Genomic DNA, 22,447 nt, shown 5'->3' on the forward strand with positions numbered 1-22,447 from the left:
CCACACCACATAAAAACTTCTGAAGTTTCAAAATTTTCTAGAACTGACATCTCAACAGAACTGAGTATGTTGCAAGCTAGGTGGATTTTTCAGAAATGAAGAATTGTAGAAATAAAAAAAAATAGAAATGACTGACAATAACAACATTGCAAATCAAACACTTTAAGGCACAGCTAAAATAATATGTAGAAGCTATTTGTAAATTTAAGATAAATTATTAGGAATATGTCATTTCTCCCCAAACAAATCTATAACTTCAACGCAATATCAAAAAAAGTTCCAGTTGAATTATTTTTAATGGAATTCAATAAAATAACTATGAAGTCCGTGAACAGCTATAGCTAAGTCAGCTTTTAAAATAAAGAGGGAAGGGGCAATTTGCCAGGTCCAACGTTGAGACATACTATAAAGCAAAAGAAATTAATGAACTAAACAAAGCAGCATAAGAACAGAAGTTCATACTACTGGAATAGAATATAGAGTTCAGAGAAATGCCTACGTACATATGGGAATTTAATAGGCAATAAAGGTAGTTCCACAAATCAATAGAGAAAGATAAATTGGATTAGTAGATGGTGGTGGAAAAACTGGTTCACAAATGGAGAAAAATAAAACTAGACCTTTATTTAAACCCATGCACATAGGCAACTCCAGATGGATCAACAATCGGAGTCAATATGAAACCATCAAATTAATACAAGAAATTGTAGAATAATTTCTTTGTAAACCTGAGGCAGAGTAGAACTTCTTAAGCAAAAATTCAAAATCAAAACCTTAAAACAAAAAATGATGAAGTAAGGATTTCTGTTCAACAAAGGGCACCATATTCAAAGTTAAAAGGTAACAGAATGAGAAGATATTTACATATTTAAAACCAACAAGGGTTAGTATCTGTAACGTACAAGGAACTCCAGACAATCACACAAAAAAAGGCAGCAAGCCCAATAAAACAATGGGGAAAGTACATTAAAAAACAATTTATTAAAATAGAAATTCAAAAGTCTAACAGAAGTTGAAGAGATTCTCAAGCTCATTATAATCAGAAAAATGCAAATTGAAATGAAGTAGCCACTTATACTTATTCACCAGAAAAAAAATGAGAAGCTTAATAACACCAAATGATGGCAAGGATGTAGGGATAAGAGAATCCCCACATAGCTTACCTGACACTATTTGGTTACATAATGACTATACAGAGTCTAGAAACCAATGATTCTGCCCCAGGATAAAATCCCAGGGATCCTACCACACAGGTCCATAAAAGGACATGTTCAAGGCTCTTCCCTTTTGCTCTTTAGTGATGGCATGGGGATGGAGGCAACTTGTGGTGGCTGCTAAGGGAGAGTGGATGGGTAAATTGTGGGGATGCAAACAGAAAGTACAGGATGACAACCAATCAGATGATAAAGCAACATTGGTAAACTCTAAAAACAAAGCGCTGAGGGGGAAAAAAGCAGGGAACAACATGAACTCTACAGGGCAATATCGTTTAATAAAATTAAAAACATATGCACTCAAAACAACAACGCCCATACATGTAGCTAATAATAGAGTGGTATCTATGAAAAAAATGCACCTACTGCAAACTGTGGTCTATATTTAACAGTAATGTTTTAATATTCTTTCATCAATAGTAACAATGCCAAGGGTCAATAATGGTGGGAGGGATCATATGTTTTTTGTTGTTGGTTTTTAATTTTTTTTCGACTAATGAAAATGTCCTAAAATGGATTGCGGTGAAGAATGTATAAATATATGATGATGCTGTGACCCCTTGTACACTTTGGGTTGAACGTATATGTGACTATATCTCGATAAACCACAGAAAACTTTTTTAAAAATTAAAGTATCAAAACAAAATAAAAGCAAAAAAAGTGCCCAGTTTACATGAGGTTATAAAAACAAAAAGAAAATTCAAAAGGGTTGTGTGGGCCATGTATGGAAATAAGGATAAAAGGAGAGAGTAAGAAGGTGGGGGAAGAGAGGAAGGAATAGAGGGACAGCATGGCCAACAGAATCTTCTGAACTCGCTTTGATTTATTATGTTAGCTAAGATCAGAAAGGTCCTTTATAATAGCACAAATACTTAATAGACCTAAGAATGAGGAGGTTTTTTCTTTTGAATTGCCCCACCCTTTGTATCTAATATTTGTAAAATTCAATACAAGTACCGCAGATGACTGTGGTTACTGTTAAGTTCTTTCAGACAGGATGCACCACAGCTTAAAATCGGTCAAACTGGATTTTTCTCAGCACTTGACTTGGAGATTTCTACAGATATGAGCTGCTTAGCTATAAATTATTAAACCAACACCAGCAGGCCTTTATCTTGAGTAGCATTAATCTGAATTGCAAATAAGTCCACGTTATCAGCATCAGACGTCTTAATTAACATGCTGATGCCAATCCTTAACTTGGTTCACCACTGTTTTAGAAAATATTTATATTAACATTTTTGAAGGCATTTGATAAAAACTTAGAGGACACTAAGCATTTTAGGACAAGCACAAGGTCCAGTCTCGTTTATTAAAAGGTCTGTTAGTTAATGCAAATTGTATCACAAAATCTCTTATCAAGATAAGCACATGGTATGTTTTTCAGAAACTACTTGTTGACCAGTTGATTAGTTAGCTGATTAATGTCAGCAATGGTCCATCTACCTATTTGGAAGTTTTCTTTCTGATACTTTTAACAATTCATACAGATAGCATTTCAGATGTGTATTCTCTCCTATGCCACCTGTTAAGTAGTCTTTTTTTTAAACCTCTTGTCTGGCTTTTTTCACTCATTTTTGAAGCCCAACTGGATTTCCACCCCTCACAGCCTCCTGACATACACTGGAGTCCTTTTAAATTCACTGCTTCCCCAGCAAAAGTTTCTTTCCTATCCCAGATAATGCTGTATCTTGGTACCAGGTCATCGTCTCACTCTTTCTTCAATGGCAATAACAATTCTCCTCAGGGATTCAAAGGGTAAATGCCTTCAGGCCTTTGGATTAGTGCAAATTTGACATCTGTTGACCTTTAGAGAATACATCTGGCTTAATTGAGCAGGAAAGTAATGCCAACAGAAAAAAATTAAAATGCTCTGGCGAATGGCATCCTGGCCTTTCTTTTCTTCCTCTCCCCTGAATCCACATAAAGGCCACTTGTGATTCATGCACACCAAATGAGATTTTTCACACCTTCAATATAGCTAGATCACTGCACAACTTTAAGCAAGCAGCTGACAAGGGCTATCTCTCTTTCCTATGACAAGTGAATTTTTGTTGTGTCCCATGGATCATCTCATTTTTGCTGTTGCCCTGCCCTGTTAACAAAATAAGGATGATTCGAGAAAGTTTTATGTACTGCACATTTTTATTGATTTAGTGGACTTAGTTATATATTTTTAAAAAGGCCATTTTACTGTGATGGTCACATCACGGCCATCCCGTGTATAACTATCACAGTAAACACAAGTCAAAGTTGTCATTCACTGCCAGGATGCCCACCTGAGGACATGACAATGCCCAGAGGGCCAGTGAACTCATCTAAAGATTGATGGGAAGACAAGGAGGAAGCGTACAAAAAGGAAGGAGAAGCGAGGAAAAAGAGGTAGCGGTGCATAAGGTAGTATCACATTGTAATGAGGCACTAGAATAGATGAATGCATTTAAGATCTAGAGCCAGAAGACCTGGGCCAGAATCCCAATCTGCCACTGACTAGATGTTTAACCTTATGCAAGTTTCTTTTTTTTTTTACATGGGCAGGCACCAGGAATCGAACCCGGGTCTCTGGTATGGCAGGTGAGAACTCTGCCTGTTGAGCCATCGTGGCCCACCGTTATGCAAGTTTCTTAACCTCTGTTTCCTCACCTGGAAACTGAACATGCTAGCAATACGTACCTTATGACTATCTGGGGAGGATTAAGTTCCTAACACTTCCATAGCATTTACTCTATGCCAGCACTGTTCTAAGACCTTTGCATATATGAACTCAGTCCTCAATAGCCTGCTGAGCTTGGTGCCTATCAGATTCCTTTTGCTGCTCTAATAAATTACCATAAACTTATTGGCTTAAAACAACACACGTTTATTATCTTACAGTTTGGGAGGTCAGAAGTCCTAAAATCAAATGTCAAAAAGGATGATATCTGTGCTGGGTTGAAGCTGTTATATACCCCAGAAAAGGCCATATTCTTTTAATCTATTCCTGTAGGGGCAGACCTATTGTGGATAAGACCTTGATGGGGTTGTTTCAATTGAGATGTGATGCACACAATTCAAAGTAGGTCTTAATCCTTTATTGGAGTCCTTTATCAGAAGCACCCAGAGAGAGTGAGTTCAGAGAAACACCAAGACAGAGCTGAGAAACACCGAGAACAACTTAGAGAAAAGCCCCCCGAGTTGCTGAGAGAGCTCCTCAGCAGAGCTGAAATCAACAGAATTTTGGAGTGAAGGACGAGTAGATGCTGGCCATGTGCCTTGCTGGCTGACAGAGGAACCCCAGATGTCAGCAGCCTTTCTTCAGAGAAGGTATCTTTTTCTTGATTCCTTACTCTGGAAATTTTCATGACCTTAGAACTGTAAGTTTGTAAACTAATAAATCCCTATTGTTGAAAGCCAGTCCATTTCTGGTATATTGCATTTTGGTAGCTTTAGCAAACCAAAGCAGTGTCCTTCTGGAAACTCTAGGGGAGATTCCTTTTCTTCATCTTTCTCCAGATTTTAGAGCCCATATTTCTTGGCTCATAGACCCCTTTATCACTTCACTCTAACACTGGTTCTGACCTCATATAAGAACCCTTGTGATTATATTGAGCCCATCTGGATGATCCATGATAATCATAATCTCCACATCTCAAGGCTTTGATTCAATCAAACCTGCAAACTCCCTTTTGCCATGGAAGTTAAAATATCCAAAGGTTCTGGGGACTAAGACATGGACATCTGGATGGGGGAGGGCGAGGATATTATCTTTAGTCTGTCTATCACAGGTACAATTATTTATTATACTCATTTTTAAATGGGAAACTGACATACAAAGAGATTAAGTAACTTGCCTACTGCTGTGCTTTTATCCTTATACTCTTCTACCACTCAGTGGGTTAATATTTACAAAGCACTTGGAGCAGCACCTGGCATGAGGAAGCATTAAGCTGGGTTAACTCTTACTATTATGGCAGTGAGTGGTAAAGAAAGAATAGACAATAACTACTTTGGTGTGAAATCATTGGCACAAACACAAAAGGAAGATCTGCCAATGGCTGGCATAAGAAAATCTCATTGTCTTCAGCATATAAGGAAGGCAACCTGGCATGTGTAGAGAAATTGGGATTCAGAGAAAAGAAAAACTGGGTAGAAGCACTACTTCTGTCCTATGGCTGTGGGTCTTGAACAGCAGCCTGAACCTTCCTTTCTTCATTTCTAGGATGAGGCTATAATGAGCTTCCAAATCTAGCATGCTGCTGCAACAATGAAAGGGATCCTGACTGTAAAAAGTGTTTCATCTGCCACTAAAACACTGTTCAATGAGAGCAGTCATTCATATATTTGTGAGTAAAAGAAATGCTGGTTATTGGAGCTAAAATCTGAATAAAAAGGAATGCTAAAAGTTCTAAGGAAAAGATGCTTTGCCATCAAAAGCCCAGCATTGACTTCTGGTTGACCTAGGTGTCAGCATGTGGCACATTTGCTGGCCCTTCCCTTAATTCTTTCCTGGTGCAGTGTGTTTCCCTGGCCCTATAATGGAGAGAGCATAGTAACCTCTATACACAGATTGGGTGCCACTCTACTGGGTGGCAGTCTGGAAGACTGAGCCAGGACAATGGTCTATGGCTTACCCTCCCAGAACTTGTGATTCAGGCAAAAGCACTTGCAGTTAACTATAGCAGTTTAAGAAACAATTAAATCAAAAGAGCTGAGGGTGAAGGATGACTAGCTTTAACACAACAGAGCACTCTGGAGAGGGAGGTCTATTTCATAGGAAATATAGAGAGCATTTGAACTCCTGTAAATAGTAGAATTCCTAAGGCCACAAGCAAGTCAGCACAAGCCCAGGACAATACCCAGGCTCAGTAAAGAAAGAGAGGACCTGGCACTCTTGCCTTAAGCTGTAATTCTTCAGAGGTGAAGAATTACCTCATCTGAATGATGACACCAGCCAGCTTAGAGCCAATTTGAAAAGACTGTGAAAGGTGTTTATACATTGGTTTTTTTAAAATTTTATAAGCTCTTGGAACACAAGGAAATCTGTCATTTCACTAGCTGAACACAAATTTAAGGGAAAGACAATTCAGGCACTAAATCCCAAAGTTAAGACATTGACATGTTGAAATACATAGGGGGAAACAAAAGCTTACAACACACACACACAGGACATGATGGCCCATTGAAAGGAGTGAGATGAAAAATTCAGAAAACAGCAAGGAAGAAGGCTAGACTTAGGATATACTAGAAAAATAATTTTTAAAATAATCTTCAATACACACAAATAGAAAAAGGAAGATGGGAAATAAACAAAGCATATTGCAAAAACAATGAATGAACAAAATGAGAATATCTATAAACAGATTAAAAATTTAAAAAGGAACAAAGCAGAAATACTGGCATTAAATACTACAATAAACAAAGTAACAGGTTCCTTACAGAATTTCAGCAGCAGATATGACTTGTCAGAAGTATCAGTACCTTAAAGACAAAACAATGGAAGTGATTCAAGCTGAGGAGCAGAAATAAAAAGGAATGAAAAAAAAGTGAACAGAGTCTAAGACACCTATGGGACATCAACAAGTATATCGATATATATGGGAGTAAAAGGAGAAGAGAGAAAATAGCAGAAGGAATATTCAAAGAAATAATGGCAAAACTACCCAAATATAATGAGACATTAATATACACATTCAAGAAGCCAAATGAACCACAAACAAATAAACCCAAAGAGAACCACACCTAGATAAACAGTAGGCAAAGTGTCAGATGCCAAGGACAGGAGATCATTATGAAAGTTGCTAGAGAAAAGCAACATATTATGTACAAGGCAGACTCAATAAGATGAAGAGTTTATTTCTCATCAAAAACCAAGGAGGCAAAATGGTAATAGGAAAAATATATAAAGCGCTGAAAGAAAATAGTTGCCAACCAAGAATTTTATTTCTGGTGAGAATGTCTTTCAAAATGAGGGAGAAATTACAGCAACCCTTGAAAAATAAAAGCTGAAGGAGTTTCCCACCATGAGATTTGCCCTAACAACAATACTAAAAGAGTTCTTTAGCCTAAAAGGAAAGGACACAGGACAGTGGAACAAAGCAGCATAAAGAAATAAAGATATCTGGTAAAGGAAATCATATGGGTAATTTGAAGTGGCAGTACTATTGTGTTGTATTTTATGGTATGTAATTTCACTTTCTACCTCTTACAAGTTTGTATTAGTTGGCATTATCCAGGGAAACAGAAACAGCAGAACCAAAAATCACAAGATTTTTATAGAATTGCCTTACACAATTGTGGAGACAGAAAAAGTCCAAATTCCATTTGGTAGTGAAACAAGCTAGAAACTCCAATGAAGATTTCTATTGAATTCATGAAGAGACGCTGGCTGATGAAAGCAGAAATAAGAACTCTCTTTAGACTGCTGACATCATCACTCTCCTTTCAAAGTCTTCGACTGATTGAAGGAGACTTCTCTCATTGCTGAAGGCAATTATCAGTTGATTGTAGATGTAGTCAGCCATAGATCCAGTCAACTAACTGATGATTTAAGTCCATGAAATATCCTCAGAGTAATAATCAGGCCAGTGCTTGCTTAACCAAACAACTAGACACCATAACCATGCCAAGTTGACACATGAACTTAACTATCAAAGTGATCAAATGCAAATGTATGAAATGTAATGTTTTGGACACACAGTATATAAAGTCATAGTCAGTAACCAAGTATGACAAAAGGAAGGAGGGATGGAAAAGCATAGAAACAGTTCTTATGTATTCTATTGAAGAAAAGCTGGTATCAGATCAAACATGCTTCTTAGAGATTTAGGATGATACATTGAAGCCCCATGTTAACCACTGTGACAATATATAGAAATAATTTGTACGGAAAATAGATGCAGAAGGAAATGAAAAAGGACTCAATATATATACAAAAAAAATCAAATAAATATGAAAGCAGGAATTAATGACAGAATTCAGGGACATAAAAGGTATAAGACTTACAAAGACCAAATAGCAAAATGGCAGAAAAAGTTCCTGCATTAAGGGAAATTACTTCAAATATAAATAGACTAATTTCTCCATTCAGAATATAAAAGTATAAAAAAGCATGAACCAATCATATGCTGATGAAGTGGTCAGTTCAACAAGGCAGAACATTTATAAATATATACATGCACATAATGGCAGAGCCCCAATATATACGAAGGAAATATTTACAGACTTGAAGGGAGAAATAGACACTTTTACACTAGTAGTAGAAGACTTCAAAATACCAGTTTCGATAATGGATAGCACATCTAGACAAAAGATCAATAAGAAAATAGAAAACTTAAATGATAGTGTAAAACAACTAGACCTAACAGACATACATAGAACTCTTTACCCAACAGAATCAGAATACACATTCTTCTCTAGTGCACATAGGTCAATTTCTAGTATAGACCATGTTAGCTCACAAAGCAAGTCTCTATAAATCTAAAAATATTGAAATCATATGCCATTATCTTCTACAACTACAATGGAATGAAACTAGAAATCAAAAACAGAATTGAGGGTGAAAATTCACAAATATGCAGAAAGTAAACAAAACAATCTAAAAGTCAAAGAAGAAACCACAAGGAAAATTAGCAGATGTTCTGGACCCATTGGCCTTTCTTGAGTCAAGGTATCTTTCTCTGGATGCCTTAGTTTGGGCATTTTTATAGCCCGAGAACTTAAAACTTGTAAGGTAATACAAGTTTTTTAAAAGCTGTTCCTTTTTAAAAGCCACTCTATTTTTGGTATATTGCATTCCAGCAGCTTTAACAAACCTATGCATATACAATGAGTATTTGTTAACAACGAAACTTTATTGGCTCATGGTTTCAGAGGCTAGAAGGATTGCTTCCTCCAAGGTCTGTAGCCTCTGGCTGGCAAACTTTGTGGTTTCTTGCTTGTCCATCACATTGTGGCATTTCCTTCATTCTGTTTCACTGACTTGCCATTTCTGGCTGCTCCACATGGCGTTTCTCTTCCATGACCAATTTCCTTTGCTTATAAGTACTTCAGTCATATCAGATTAAGGCCTACCCTCGGACAATTTGAGTATATATGAACTAATAACATCTTCAAAGGTCTTATTTATAAATGGATTCAATCCCACAGGACCATGATTTAGGAATTGAATATGTCTTCTGTTGGGACATGGTTCAAACTTCCCAATATACACGAACAATAACAATAACCCAGATTAAATAGCACAAAATTCCTACAAATACACAAACTACCTACGTTGATTCAAGAAGTAACAGAAGGTCTCAACGGTCCAAAAACAAGTAAACCACATGAATCAGTAATCAAAACCTTACAGCAAAGAAAAGATCAGAGCAAGATGGCTTCATGGGTGAATTTTACCAAACATTCAAAGAATTCTTCTTTTCAAAGAAGAATTAACAGCCATAATGCTAAAACTCTTCACAATAAATAAGGACGAAGGAACACTTACTAACTCCTTCTATAGGGGAAAAGATAGCATGATTCTATATCGAGAAACTCCTAAGAAAATTCACAACAAAGCCACTGGAGATAATAAGTGAATTCAGAACAGTGTGTGGCAAGGGAAAAGGGTGTACAAGATCAATTTAGGAAAATCAGTAATGTATTATATACATATACCAAGCAATCTGAAGAGGAAATCAAGAAAAAAATTCCATTCAAAATAGCAAGTAAATGAATCAGATATCTAGAAATAAACGTAACTAAGGATGCAAGGTAATGAACTAGAAAATATTGTTGAAAGGAATCAAAGAAGAACTAAACAAATGGAAAGACATTCCATGTTCAAGGATTGGAAGACTAAATATTGTTAAGATGTTGTCTATAAAAATAAATTTACAGATTAAACACAGTCTCAATGAAAATCCTCATAACATTCTTTGCAGAAATCAAAAGGCCAATAGTTAAATTCATATGGAAGGGCAAGGGGCCTCAAATAGTCAAACCACCTCAAAAAAGAAGAATATATAGTTAGAAGACTCACACTTCCCAATTTTAGAACTTATTACAAGCTAAAGTAATCAGAAGTGCATGGGCACCATCATAAGGGCAGACAAATTGACCAATGGAATTGAATTGAGTGTCCAGAAATAAACCTTCTCATTTCTGGCCAACAGATATGATGAGGGTGTTAAGTCCACTCAATTAGAAAAAGAAGAGCTTCTTTAACAAACGATGCTGAGAAAATTGGATTTCCATATGGAATAGAATGTAGGTGGACCTCTAACTCACAACATATAGAAAAATTAAACTCAAAATGTATGCAAGACCTAAATATAAGAACCAAAACTATGAAAATCCCAGAAGAAAATACAGGAAAACATCTTCCAGACCTTGTATTAGGCAATAGTTTCTTAGACTTGACACCAAAATCATAAACAATGAAAGAAAAAATAGATACATGAGACTTCCTCAAAATTAAAAACTTTTGTGCATCAAAGGAATTTATCATGAAGGTAAAAAGACAACTTAAATAATGGGAGAAAATATTTGGAAACTCCATATCCAATAAGAGTTTAATATCCAGAATATATAAAGAAATCCTACTCAATAACAAAGACAAACAACTTCATTTGAAAAATGGGCAAAAGAGTTGAATAGACACTTTTTCAAAGACCAATGAATGGCTAAAAAGCCCATGAAAAGATGTTCAACATCATTAGCCATCCAGGAAATGCCCATCAAAACCGTAATGAGATGCCATTTCACATCCACTAGAATGGCTACAATTTAAGAAAAAAGAAGAAAATAACTGTTGGAACACAATGGAGAAACAGGAACATTCACTCATTGTTAGTGAGAATGTTAACCAGTGAAACTGCTGTGAGAATGTTTGGCAGTTCCTCAGAAAGCTAAGTATAGAATTACCATATGACCTGAAAATCCCACACCACTTCTAGGTATTAAGAAACAGATTTGAAAGCAGGCACTCAAACCCATATTCACATATCTACGTTTGTAGCAATCTATTCACCGTTACCAAAAATAGAAACAACTCAAGTGTCCTTGAACAGATGAAAAGACAAACAAAATGTAGTATATACGTACAATGAAAAATTATTCAGCATTAAAAAGGAATGAAGCTTTGATTCACATGACAACACAGATGAACATCGAAGACATATTATTCAGTAAAGTAAGGCAGACACAAAAGGACAAATATTGTATGATTTCACTGATTTGAAGTAATTAGAACAGGGAAGTCATCAATTCAAAAACTAGAATACAGGTTGCCAGGGTACGGGATGAGGGTGGGGAATGGAGAGTTAGTGTTTAATTAAAAAGAGTTTCTATTAAGGTGATGGGAAAGGTTTTGTGATGAATGGCAATGGTAGCACGATATTGTGAATTTAATCAACACCCCTGAGTCATATATTTGAATATGGATAAAGCAGGCAAATGTTAGGTTTTAAGTATGTTTCAAGAATAAAAATTTTTAGATCCATAGTACTGTACAACACAGTGAACCTTAATGTAAACTGTGGACTATAGTGAATTATATAATTACAATATTGTTTCATCAATTGCAACAAAGGTACCACACTAATGCAAAGTGTTAATGATAAGGAAAACTGAATGTGAGGGGAGCTTTATGGGAACTCTGTACTTACTGATCTTTTTTTTTTTCACGTGGGTAGGCACCAGGAATCGAGCCCAGGTCTCTGACATGGCAGGCAAGAACACTGCCTGCTGAGCCATCTTGGCACCCCCTGCATGATTTTTCAATATACCAAACACTTCTCTGAAAAAAACAAAACCAAAATTTTTTCCTTAAAAGCCCAGTACGTACCCTCACAGATCCCCTGCTTGTTGTAAAAGCCATCACCACAGCTGGTCTCGCAGCTGCCCTCCCTCAGCACATGGGTGGGGTCTCTGCAGGCCAAGCAGTTCTTCTCTGTAGGACCCCAACATGTTGCACAGGACTCATGGCAAACTGCAGGTAAACAACAAAACCAGTTAAGAAGAGAAGACCAATTGTAGTTTTTCTCTGAAAGGTTTTAGAATTCACAAGGAGGATACTGGCTCCTTTTTTCCTAAACTGCTATGCATGTATTTATATCCTCTGCTTCCCCACCCCCTCCAAATAACATAATTTCTGTTGACCAGAAGTACAATTTCAGGAAATTATTGCTAAGAGATCTGGAAAAAGGATATCAGAGGCTTTTGAGTCATCTGAATCACAAGAAGAAAATCAGAGTTTTTCAGACAAAGATTGGCTGTCTAATGAAGTCAAATGGCCCTCCATGCCTTGCCTTTTGCATCCACATAGCAAAGTGTCAACAGGATCACCATTTCCCATCTCCCACCATCAAGAATCAACTAAGGAGAGATGTAATTTACTCTAGTCTCTGGATAGAATTTTCAAGAACCAGGTATCCGCCACTATCAAGTAAATGTTCCTTGTGTTCCTTACTGTCTCTCCCCTGCTCCCTCTATCCTTATTCATAATTTTTTAGTCTCTTTCCATCTCTCAGTCTTTCCTTAATAGTATGTTCTTTATACATATCTTGAGGAACCACATAGAGGCTGATTTTCTCTTACATCTTCATTCAGTTCCCAGATATATGTTGTTCCTAGACCAGAGATATTCCTTTAAGATTCTAAAATGTCCTCTTCTTCGAGCATTCTTTTGTTACTACTGTTCATGTTTGCTTTTCACTTTAGCACTTCTGCAAAGAGAGGTCTATTCTGAACAACTATTTTCAGATTTGGTTAGCATTCTGTAATGCTAATCCCACCTGTACTTTTGTTTGTTTGTTACAGTTAGAGTTTGTGTTAGGGTTACTATAGGGATGGTGTTATGGTTAGAGTTAGGGTGAATGCTACAGTTAGAGTTAGGGTTTAGGGTTAGGTAAGGGTTATGTTTAGCATTAGGGTAGAGTTTGGGCTAGGATTAGGGTTAGATTGATTTAGAGTTATAGTAAGTGTTAGGATTCACATGATGGTGCTGTTAGAGAGAAGTGAATCAGTTTCATGAACTGAATGAAATGCAGATTTCATTCACATATATGCATTTGTGTTTACTGATACTGTTGAAATGCAAGCCTATGGTTAGCATTAGTGTTAGGGTTTAGGTTAGTGTTATGGTTAGGGATATGATAAGGTTATGGTTATAGTTAGGGTTAGGGTTTAGGTTTAAGGTTAAAGTTTAAATTTCGGGTTAAGTTTGAGTATAGGTTTAGAGTAAGTTAGAGTTAGAGTTAGTGTTAGACATGAAATTATGTTGTATTTAGAGTCTGTGAATCACTATATGACTCAATTTCGAAGACTGAAATTCACTTCTAGTACTTATCGAGATGGAGTAACGTTGTTATGCAAGGCTAGGTTTAGTCAAAGGTTTTATGTTAGTGGTAGGTTTAAGGTTACAGGAGTGTGTTAGGGTTCTGGTTAGGCTTTAGGATTAGGGTTGAGATTAGCCTAGACATGATCTAACTTTAGCGAGTTCTAAATCACCTGTGACTGACGTTTCACTCAGTTCTACACACTTTTCTTGACTTACTAACAATATTGATATGTGAGTTTCTGTTAGACAGCTGTCAAATATCCATGACATTTTTGGAAACTTATGACACTTGTTTCGCTCATATCGATGCATATATTTTGGAATATGAACACAGCTGATATTCAAGGACAAATGTAGTGTTAGGATTAAAGTAAAGGTCAGTGTTTAGGGTTAATGTTACAGTTACAATCGGTGTTAAGGGCTAATCGTAGCATAGTTACGATTAGTGTTCTGGTAGGAATGGCATGATGGTGTTAGGGTTGGTTTATTATTAAGGGTAGGAACAGGGTAGGGGTACAGCTGAGGTCAGGGTTTAGTCTTGGGGTTAAGCATAGGGTTACTGTTAGGGTTAACCAGGTGGGGTTAGTATTAGGCTTAGAATAAAAGTGAGGGTGAAGCTTTGTTTAGAATTCAGCTTAATATTTCGTGTTAAGGTACAGTTCGTGCTGGGTTTAGGGTTTAGGGTTAGGATTCAGTTTAGTTTTATGGTTAAGTAACAATAGAGTTATGGTTATGGTTAAGCTTTTTTGTTTGTTTGTTTGTTTTGCATGGGCAGGCACCAGGAATCGAACCTGGGTCTCTAGCACAGCAGGCGAGAATTCTGCCACTGAGCCACCGTTGCCAGCCCTGATTAGGGTTATTTTTTAGCAGCTTTATGGAGATTATTCACATACCATAAAATCCATACAAAGTCTACAAAAATAGCGTTTAGGATAATCATAGATATGTGCCTTCATCACCACAATTTTAGAACATTTTCATCACTCTGAAAAGAAAATCTCATAACAGCAGTCACCTCAATTTCCCTGTCCTTTCCCAGACCTAGATAACTACTAATCTAATTCCGTGTTTATAAATTTAACTATTTTACATGTTATATACATGGAATCATACAATATGTAGTACTTTGTGTCTGGTTTATTTCACTTAGCATAATGTTTTTTTTTAATTATTGTTATTTTCTTTTAATTACAGAAGTTGTAGGTTTACAGAAAGGTCACGTAAAAAATACAACATTCCCATACATCCCCTGTTGCTGAAACTTTACATTAGTTTGGTAACTTTTTTATAATTCATGAAAGAATATTAGAATATTACAGTTGACTATCGACCATAGTTTACATTAGTTATATTTTTACCATATACCTCCCTATTATTAACACCTTACAACAGTGTTGTACATTTGTTATAATTCATGAGAGATATTAATCACAGACAATCGTCTACAACAGGGTACACTGTGTTATACAATCCCATGTTTGAGCTTCTAATCTGCCCTCTAGTAACATATATGACCTAAAACTTCCCTTTCCAACTACATTCATAAACATAATTAAATGTTGTTAATTAAATTCACAATAGTGTGCTACTATCACCACTATCCAAATGTTCACATTCAAACTAAATAGAAACCCTGTACAAATTAAGCATCTGCTCCCCATTCTCAAACCTCATACTATACCCTGGGACCTATATTCTAGATTCTAACTCTCCAAGTTTCCTTGCTATAATTAATTTATATCAATTAGATTATATAATATGTGTCCTTTTGTACCAGGCTTATTTCACTCAAAATAATGTGCTCAAGGTTCATCCATGTTGTTGTAAGTATCAGGATTTCATTCCTTTTTATAGTTGAATAATATTACATTGTATGTACACACTACATTTTGTTTATCTGTTCATCAGTTGGTGGACACTTGGATTGCTTCTGTATCTTGGTATTTGTGAATAATGGCACCATGAACATTCATGTGCAAATGCTTTTTTTTACATCCTTGCTTTCATTCAGTTCTTCTAGGTATATACCTAGTAGTGAGCGTGCAGATCATATGACAATTCTATATCTAACATCTGAAGGAATCACCAAACTGTCTTCCACAGTGGCTGTATCATTTTACATTCCCACAAGCAGTGAATGAATGTTCCTCTTTTTCCACATGCTCTTCAAAATTTATAGTTTTCTGATTTTTAATAGTGGCCATTCTAGTAGGTGTGTAATGATATGTCATTGGGATTTTGATTCGCATTTTCCTAATAGCTAGTGATATTGAGCATCTTTTCATGTGCTTTTTAGCCATTTGTATTTCCTCTTTGAAAAAATACCTATTCAAGTCTTTTGCCCATTTTTAAATTGGGTGTTTGACTTTTTATTGTTGAGTTGTAGGATTTCCTTGATATTCTAGATATTAAACCCTTATCTGTTATGTGAATTCCAGATATTTTCTCCAATTGGGTAGATTGCTGTATTAGTTTTAAGCTGCTAGAATGCAGTATGCCAGTACTGGACCGGCTTTTAAAAAGGGAAATTTAATAAGTTACAAGTTTACAGTTTTAAGCCTAAAAAATGTCCAAACTAAGGGCTCCAGGGAAAGATACCTCAATCCAAGGAAGGCCAGTGGGTCAGGAACACCTCTTGGCTAGGTAGTCACATGGCTGGTCTCTGCTGGTCCCTTGCTCCTGGGATCCACTGCTTTCAGCCTCTATTCCTATGGTGGTTGCTCACTTTGCTTCTCCAGGGCTGACTTTCATCTCTTGGCTTCCCTTGGCTCTCTCCAGGATTTGGCTTAACATCTCATGGTGATGTCTGCTGGGCTCCAAACACTGCCAAATGTCTGTGTCTCTGTTCTCCAAATGTCAGCATCTGTGTCAGCTCTGAAGTTTTTGTCAGCTCTGTCATTTCAGAACTCTCTCCAAAATGTTTCCTCTTTTAAAGGTCTAATCAAGACCCACCTTGAATGGGTGGAGATACATCTCCATCTAATCCAAAGGTCACAACCACAATTGGGTGTGTCATCTCTTCATGAAGACAATCACGTCAAAATATTCCAACCTACCGTATTGAATCAGGATTAAGACACAGCTGCCTCCACAAGATTGGATCAGGGTTAAAACATGGCTTTTCTGGAGTACATAATACTTTCAAACCAGCACAGTTGCCTTTTCACTTTCTTGACAAAGTCTTATGAAAGTACAAGTTTTTTTTAATTTTGAGAAGGTCCTTTTCTAATAGATAAAATATTTATCTATTTTTCTTTCATTATTTATGCTTTGGTTGTAAATTCTAAGAAATCATTGCCTACCACAAGATCTTGAAGATATTTCCCTATATTTTCTTCTAGGAGCATTATGGTGTCCTTCTTAAATTTAAGTCTTTGAATCATTTTAAGTTAATTTTTGTATAACGTGTGAGCTAGAGGTCTTCTATAATTCTTTTGCATATGGATATCCAGTTCTCCCAGCACCATTTGTTGATGAAACTCTTCTGTCCCAGATGAGTGGATTTGGAAGCCTTGGCGAATATCAACTGGCCATAGATGTGAGGGTCTATTTCTGAACCTCAATTTTATTCCATTGATAAATGTATCTATGCCTTTGCCAGTAATATGATCTTTTGACTACTGTCACTTTGCAATGTTTGTTTTTTTTTTTGGTGGGGGGGGTGCATGGTCCGGGAATCAAAGCTGGGTCTCCCACATGGAATGTGGGCATTCTAACCACTGAACTACCCATGCACCCCTGTAATATGTTTTATAGTCAGGAAGTGTGAGTCCTCAAACTTTGATCTTCTTTTTCAAGATGTTTTTGGTTATTCAGTGTCCCTTCCCATTCCAAATAAATTTGATAATTGGCTTTTGCATTTCTGTATACAAATGGAAGATTTTGAGCAGGATTGGTATTAATTCTTGGAATTATTGATAGAATTCACCTGTGAAGCCATCTGGTCCTGGGCTACTCTTTGTTGGGAGGTTTTTGATGACTAATTCAATCTCTTTACTTGTAAATTGTCTGTTAAGGGCTTCTATTTCTTTTACAGTCATGATAGAGTCTCATAAGGAGGAACAGACAAACTTCAAAGAGCCTAGGAAAGGGTCAGGAAAGACACTAAAAGCCTTTTCAATAACTCCCCAAAGCTGTGCTTTCCTGGACAGCCCACCAGATTGCACTCTTTAACAAACTATTTTCTGCAGCCATAGGGAGGCATTGTGCCTATAAACCTTCACCACCTATACCCCTGTCAGTGGCAGCACTGGAACAATAGCTGCTGCCATCCTTATCCAATGGCGGGCTGAAATAGCAGCATAGAGCTGGGACCTGATAATCTGAATTCATCAATCAAAAGCCATGATCAGTGCTCAGCTGTGCTCCTAGCCCTGTTCTTGTGGAAAAGGACTTCCACATCTTTCACCATCCACAGCAGTAAGCGAGAATCCAGACTTTGAGGTGGCCCACCTCAAGAGGGATGATGGGTGCTAGTAGCCACTACGGAGTAAGCCACTCACAGTTCTTTACTGCAGTTTCTCAGCCTTTTCATACTGCTCTTCTCTGGATGATGTACAGTGTTCTTCTGAGCTCCAAAGCCAAAGAGCAGTTGTTTCAGACAGTTCCTGCCTCTCTACTAGTTGTTGTGGAGGAGTAGTGAGTCATGGAGTTCCCTACACCTTTCCTGGAAGTTCCCCCACCCATGCTTTTGTTAATGCATTGTCATTTTTAAAATGTGTGCTTCACGACAGAGCACAGTCTATTTTACAGCAGTATTAATTCTGATCAAAATTGGGAGAAAGGATACCTTTGCTGCTTGCAAATTATCTGGCAGTCATTAACTTAGCAATTTAACTGTTCTTCTGCCTTGATAATCCCTCCCTAACGAGGCATAAGGACACCTGCATTACAAATCTCAAGTTCCAATCCCCTTTCCAATTCTAAATCAAACAAGAAAGCCTTAATTTCAGATTTTTTTCCCCAATGAATTTAGAGATAATTATTGATTATGTTACATGCTAGGAAGTGTTCTGTGATAAAGAATAATAGTGGTAGGAATATGGAGACCAAAGTCAGATAGCTCTAAAGGATGAGAAGCCAGTTCATTTAGAAAGGGAGAAAACAGCACAAGCAAAAAACTTGAGAAAGGAAGGAAAGCAGATATTCAAGAAACAGAAGGCAGCCTTGTGGCCTAAGTCAGAAGAAGCACAGTAGGGGACAGTGGTGTGATTCATCGCTGGAGAGGTAGACCTTGGAGACCATACAAAGGAGTTAGGATTTTACCCTAATTGCAGTATGAAGTCATGAATGGGCTTAAGCAGGCTAGATACAAGATCTGATTTAGACTTCTAAAGATCTGCCTGACTGCCCTGTATAGAGGGTTCAAAGGTGTGCATGTAAGCAAGGGGACCAATTTGGAGTCTACTGCTGTGGTCTTGGTAAGAGTTGATGATGGCTTGGACTAGTGGGGTTGCAAGTGGAGATTAAGAAAAGTTTACTCATTTAATGTCCATTCCCCTCACTAGAACATGAGCTTCTTGAAGGCAGAGCCCATTTCCATTTTGTTAATCATACACAGTGGGTACTCTACAAACATCTCTTGATTGATTTCATTTATATTTAACTTATTTATATTTTATTAGTATTACCTGAGAATACTGTTCATATTTCAAAAAGCCTGTGACATGTATTATAACTAAATATGTGGATGCAAAGATCCAAGTAACAAACTCTACCTTTAATACCATGAAATTTGTCTGTCACTCATTTATTCAACTTTTCTTTGATTACTGACTGATCATCATCTGAGGTATCTATCACTGTTCATGCCTCTCCCTCACTGAATTTGGAGTTGATCCAAAGCCCTTACTTAAAAAACAAAGCAATCCAAATCTCATTTTTAAGAAGGTACACCAGGCTGATCTGTCAATCAACATTCAATGGAAGCACCTACTACCTACAAGTTGCTTTGTTAGCCTGTGGGAACTTCCCACCTAGCCACAGGTAGCCCTGTTATCTGAGGTCTGTTACAGGGAACATTTAAAACACTCCCTCCCTTGAAGGCACTAATGGCACTGTGTAAACTGCATCAGGGAGTAAGTGCCCCAGAGAATGATGGAAAATGCAGCTAAAAAGACAACAGGGACCAGATCATGCAAGTTTTATAGGGCCAGAGTAAGAACTCTGGACTTCATTTCATTGAAGAGTTTTAGTCAGGGCAGTGGAATGATCCATTTTACTTTTTAGAGAATTCATTCTGGCAATGGGGGAGGAGAGGGTGATTAACATAAGGCATCTTTAGAAGAGGAAATCATCTTTCTTCAGAGAGTGCAGAGAAGAATTCAAAGCATGACTACTTAGTTATCCTACTGAATGACTGCCTGGATGGTAGTACAACTCAGTTGTATCGAGTTGTTCAAATAATAAAATAGTAAAATATTTCCAAACCCATTGATAAATGGTAGTTGCCCTAAGTGCCTTCCCTTATATTTTGCCTCCATTTCTGAGAACTCTGGCCCTCACCATGATCTAGCAACAAAAAAGTCTCGCCCTGGAGAGGAATCTAGTTCCCTCTCCTTCTGAATGATCTGAATCTGTTCAAGTCTGCTTGTTAAATATTTTTCATATTAACCCTGTTGTTGTCAATCAGAACAGGGACAAAAGGAAGGGCAGGACTGAGGTATAGACTTAGGGATGGCACTCAGGTCCTTCATGAGCTGAGCCCCACTTAACCTTCCCTGCCTTCCACCGCTTCTCCCATGCACATCAACTCTGTGGAGCAGGGTACCCTATGCTGGTGAATAGGTTCTGGATGCTGCACACAGGATTCGCTCAGCTGGCAACACTTCTGGTCTCTTCTTCAGAACCTGTAATCCTGGTTATAATTCAGATGCCCTCTAAGTTTCACTACTTCTGTAAAGCTTTGCTGAACTTGGTCAAACAATGTCAGTTATTCCTTTCTCTATGTACTTGCAGCATTTTGTACATTCCTTTTTTATGGTATTTACCCTACTGTACTAATTATTTGCTAACAAATCTACTCCCTCTATGGATTGTAATACCCTCTAGGAGAAGGACCATGCTTTAGTTGTCTGAAATCCCTGGTGCCCAGCCTGGTATGGTACAGAGTCAATACTCATTAAATGCATTTTGAATGAATGTATAGCGGATTTTAAAATCGATTATGGATAATTCATCCACCAGGTACCTTCTACATGAAACATCTAGACATGAGGTCATAGTATTAAGATACCTATAAACTTGAGCCTGTAAAATGGACTCAATAAATTCTGGAGCCCAGATCTGCTTATGATGATGAATACTTGTGCTATGTTTATACAGAGTACCAAATGTGATGCTGGTCTTTTTTTTTCTGTATTAGACAAAAGACGTGTTCCATGTTAAGGCATGACAGCAGAAGAGATTTCTATTTCAAAATGGAACTATGCTGAGCTGTCATTTCATATAATGATATACTCCTACTGTGTTTTGCAGTTGATTTCTAATTTCTAACACTGAACATATGCTACCGCAGATTATCTCTTCTTGCAGGCTTATTTTACATGAGGCTTTTAGTACATTTAGGTTATTATGAAAAATAAAAGGTCACTCCCAGATTTTTCGCCAAAATTTTTCTTAATGACATATTTCAGATCACTGAGGGTTTGAGTTTTATATGGTGAAGAACGTGGCAACAAATTTAAAAAGAGAGGGAGTAAGGGAAAACCACCTTCTTATCTCACATGCAATAGAGAATTTATTTGGAAAGGTCCCTGACTTTTCTGGAGCACAGCAAGACATGTATTGGCTTGCCAAGCAAGTCATTTCAAAAATGAAAAGGAATGAATTACTTTTCTGTTAGCAACTCTGTGTGAATCTCTAACCCAAAAACAAGAAGCTTCTTTTTGTACTTGATGATTTAGCAATAAAAAACCAGTTTAAAGTTTTTCTAACCTGTGCTTCTCTAAGAATGAAGTGAAGCGCTGCTTCAGGGAAACATTAAAAGGATTTCATGCAGGCAACTTCTTATTTTACATGAAAGCTGTCCATATTCCAGGCTGTGGCTACAGATATTTGTGGGCTCAGCCTTCAATTCAAATCATCCCATCAGGAAAAGAGAAGAGGCTTTGGGGTAAGTTTCTCTACCATCACCAGGGAATTAGCACATTGACTGGTAGGTCCTCTTTAAATTCACCAGTGAGTCTTCAGTTCAGAATTGCTGTCAAGAAGTTTTCACTTGCAACTATCCAGAAACAATCTAAACTTTAGGCACCAGCAGTTGGACTATACATTTGTCAAATCCCTTCATTTTGTTTCTTACCTATTTTCTGGCAATTGCCAGCTTTCAATCACATTTCATAAGTTACTATTAAGTCATTGTCAAGTTTTAAAGTATGATGAGGCGACAGTCAGTAAATCTCGAGTAAGAAGCTCTTGTTAATGAAACCATTTCGATTTTAAATTCAATTTCACTGTTCCTTGATTTTATATTCTGTAATGTGGGAATAAAAACATTTGTTGTAGCTAATTCATGAGGCTATGATGAGAAGATATATTAGCAAAGCAGAAGATGTTGCATGTACTCATGTGTGTGGCAGACTCTGGGAAATCTAGCAAATCTTGTTGCAACAGGAATCCAAAGCAAATTAATTATAAAAGGAGCAAATCAAGGTACAAGAAAAAACAGAAGAGGAAAGAAAGGAAATGATTGTGGGAAGGGAGATTCAATTAGAAAGGGAGTCATAAGAAGTAATTCAGCCCACAGGGATTATACCAACAGGCAGCAGCAGCAACTGGCCTCAGCCTTTACCAAAGGCCTCTTATTCTCAAGCTATTTCTTTGCAATCTCTACAGAACAACAAGAGCTCTTCAGAAAGTGATTGAAATTGGCTTGGTGAAGTTCTGGCAGACCACTGCCACTCCTAATCACAGCTCCAGATGAGGCCAAGGCTGC

The 22,447-nt window shown here is 37.2% G+C and overlaps 1 protein-coding gene across 2 annotated transcripts in view; it reads right to left on the minus strand.

The window, feature by feature from the left end:
• The window catches only part of FRAS1 (Fraser extracellular matrix complex subunit 1), a 500,829-nt gene that overhangs the window by 223,572 nt on the left and 254,810 nt on the right, over positions 1 to 22,447 (minus strand). For both annotated transcript variants that reach the window (XM_077143064.1, XM_077143062.1), the window contains exon 15: positions 12,019 to 12,162. In XM_077143064.1, coding sequence (XP_076999179.1) covers positions 12,019 to 12,162 — 144 coding nt within the window. The remainder of the gene's footprint in view (positions 1 to 12,018; positions 12,163 to 22,447) is intronic.

Source organism: Tamandua tetradactyla, chromosome 24, assembly GCF_023851605.1.
Source record: "Tamandua tetradactyla isolate mTamTet1 chromosome 24, mTamTet1.pri, whole genome shotgun sequence".
In the NCBI taxonomy this organism is placed as follows: Eukaryota; Metazoa; Chordata; class Mammalia; order Pilosa; family Myrmecophagidae; genus Tamandua; species Tamandua tetradactyla.